The sequence below is a fragment of the Merops nubicus genome, unplaced genomic scaffold (assembly GCF_000691845.1).
Source record: "Merops nubicus isolate BGI_N331 unplaced genomic scaffold, ASM69184v1 scaffold36010, whole genome shotgun sequence".
NCBI classification, from domain to species: domain Eukaryota; kingdom Metazoa; phylum Chordata; class Aves; order Coraciiformes; family Meropidae; genus Merops; species Merops nubicus.
In genome coordinates this window covers 1-1,972 of record NW_008581470.1, presented here as the reverse complement: position 1 = coordinate 1,972, position 1,972 = coordinate 1, and the positions used below count along the sequence as shown (strand labels likewise).

Below are 1,972 nucleotides of genomic sequence, written 5' to 3'. Positions count from 1 at the left end.
TGAACTGGGACATTGGCCTGGCAGCCTCAGTGGCCTTTGGGCTGCTCACCGTCATCTTCCGCACCCAGCTGTGAGTACCCCAGGGCTGGGGCTGCTGTTGTGCCCCGAGGGCAGGAAAAGCCCGTGGTGACCTCAGCCCCACACTCTGCCCTCCGCAGACCCCACTACTCCATCCTGGGACGCATCTCCGACACCGATGTCTACAGGGACGTGGCCGAATACCAGATGGTAACAGCACCAGGGGGTGGGAGAAGAGCTGCCTGCAGCAGGGGGCAGTTCAAACCACCCCCAGGGGCTGTTTGCTGGGGAGAGAAGTGGAGGGCATTTGGAGGAGGGAAGGAAGGGGAGCAGAGGGCTCCATCCCTGGGGTAGCATCCTCCCCATCTGCCCCCAGGCACAGGAGGTCCCCGGTGTGAAGATCTTCCGCTCCTCCTCCACCCTCTATTTTGCCAATGTGGAGCTGTATGCCGAGGCCCTGAAGAAGAAGGTAGGCGAGCTGCCAGCCCCCTAGTGCCCCCGCCTGCCGGCACCAGGGTGGCAATGGGGCCCCTGAGGACACAGCTGCGTTGGCTTGCAGAGCGGCATCAACGTGGACCGCCTGATCGAGAAGAAGAAGAAGGCCCTCAAGAAGCTGAAGAAACAGCAGAAGAAAATGGAGAAGGAGAAGGCAAAAAGGAAAAAGGTGCTTTCCCTGCTGTGGAGGACCCTTCCAGTGCCAACCTGCACCGCCTCCCTGCCTGGCCCTGGCCCTCCTGCCCATGAGTTTGCTGGGCTTGGTGGCTCATGGGGCTCCCAGTTCAATCTGGGTGAGAAGAGGTAGTGGGACAGAGCTGGGCCACAGCGTCACACCCAAGGTCAGCAGGGAACACCAGGGCGTTAATGATTAGGTGGTGGAACCAGTGAGTCATTAGCTGCTTGGTGAGTTAATCAGAATTCAGAGGGAGAGCAAAGGCTGACCTGGCGCCAGCTAATGAGCCTGGCTCAGGAGAGGGACACTGGGGAGAGGGGTGGATCACAGCACACCCAGGAAGAGCCCAGAAATGGGTGTAGGAGTGAGCGAAGCACCCACTGCCCATGCCTTGATGTGGCCAGAGAGCCTTGCCAAGCCCCGCTGCGCTACAGGGCCGAGCGAGCCCAAGGGGGACAATGCCCAGCCCCGGTGTGGTGAGGCTGGTTCTCCCTCCCTGCCCAGGACACACAGGATGGACACAACGGGCTGGGCGTGGCGGTGATCGAGCTGAGCGGGGCAGAGGGTGGCATTCCCCCCACGCCCACCCTGCGCTCCCTGGGGCTGCCTCAGCCTGGCTTCCACTCGGTCATCTTGGACTTCAGCCCCGTCAACTTTGTAGACACCGTCTCCATCAAGATCCTCAAGAACGTAAGGGGCTGGGGGAGAAAGGTGGGCTGGCAGCCTCGCCAAGGGTGTGCCCAGGGCCCTGTGGGGTGGCCCAATGGCTTCTTCCCAGGCAAAAGGTTTTCTGCCGTTTGCAGATCTTCAGAGATTTCCATGACATAGAAGTGGACGTCTTTATTGCTGCCTGCCCAGGTGAGGAGGCTCTGCAGAGCCATCAGCCCCTGCTAGGCATGTCCACCCCCCCCCGGACATGGCTGGTGGCCTGACTCTCCACTCATGGTGTCCTCATACCAGGGTTTCCCCAGGGGACAGGACCTGCATGTTGTCCTCAGGGACCCAGTCTGAGCCCCGCAGCCCCTGGTGAGGCAGCTGGATGCCTGGTGATGGCTCCGGCTGCTCGGGGTTGGGATGCGGGGCTCAGCTGGGTGCCACAGCTTCAGCTGTTCCTCCCTCCGCACAGTGCCTGTCCTCGCCCAGCTGGAGCGGGGCAACTTCTTCAGCTCGACCATCACCAAGCACTGCTTCTTCCCCTCCGTGCACGACGCCGTGGTCCACATCGGCGAGGAGCGACGCCTGGCCCCGGTACGCGCCTGGCCTCGCCGTCCCCCTGCCCGGGAC

The 1,972-nt window shown here is 62.4% G+C and overlaps 1 protein-coding gene across 1 annotated transcript in view; it reads left to right on the top strand.

Annotated features, from left to right (window-relative positions):
- LOC103782362 (solute carrier family 26 member 6-like) overlaps positions 1–1,936 on the top strand; it is a gene marked incomplete at both ends in the record, with an annotated part of 4,591 nt that extends 2,655 nt beyond the window's left edge. Inside the window, 7 exon segments of the mRNA XM_008950134.1 lie at positions 1–70; positions 159–228; positions 395–487; positions 578–682; positions 1,193–1,378; positions 1,492–1,546; positions 1,815–1,936. The exon segment at positions 1–70 is cut by the window's left edge and continues 7 nt beyond it. Of these exon segments, the coding sequence (XP_008948382.1) occupies positions 1–70; positions 159–228; positions 395–487; positions 578–682; positions 1,193–1,378; positions 1,492–1,546; positions 1,815–1,936 (701 nt within the window).
- Positions 1,937–1,972: the final 36 nt, after the last annotated feature.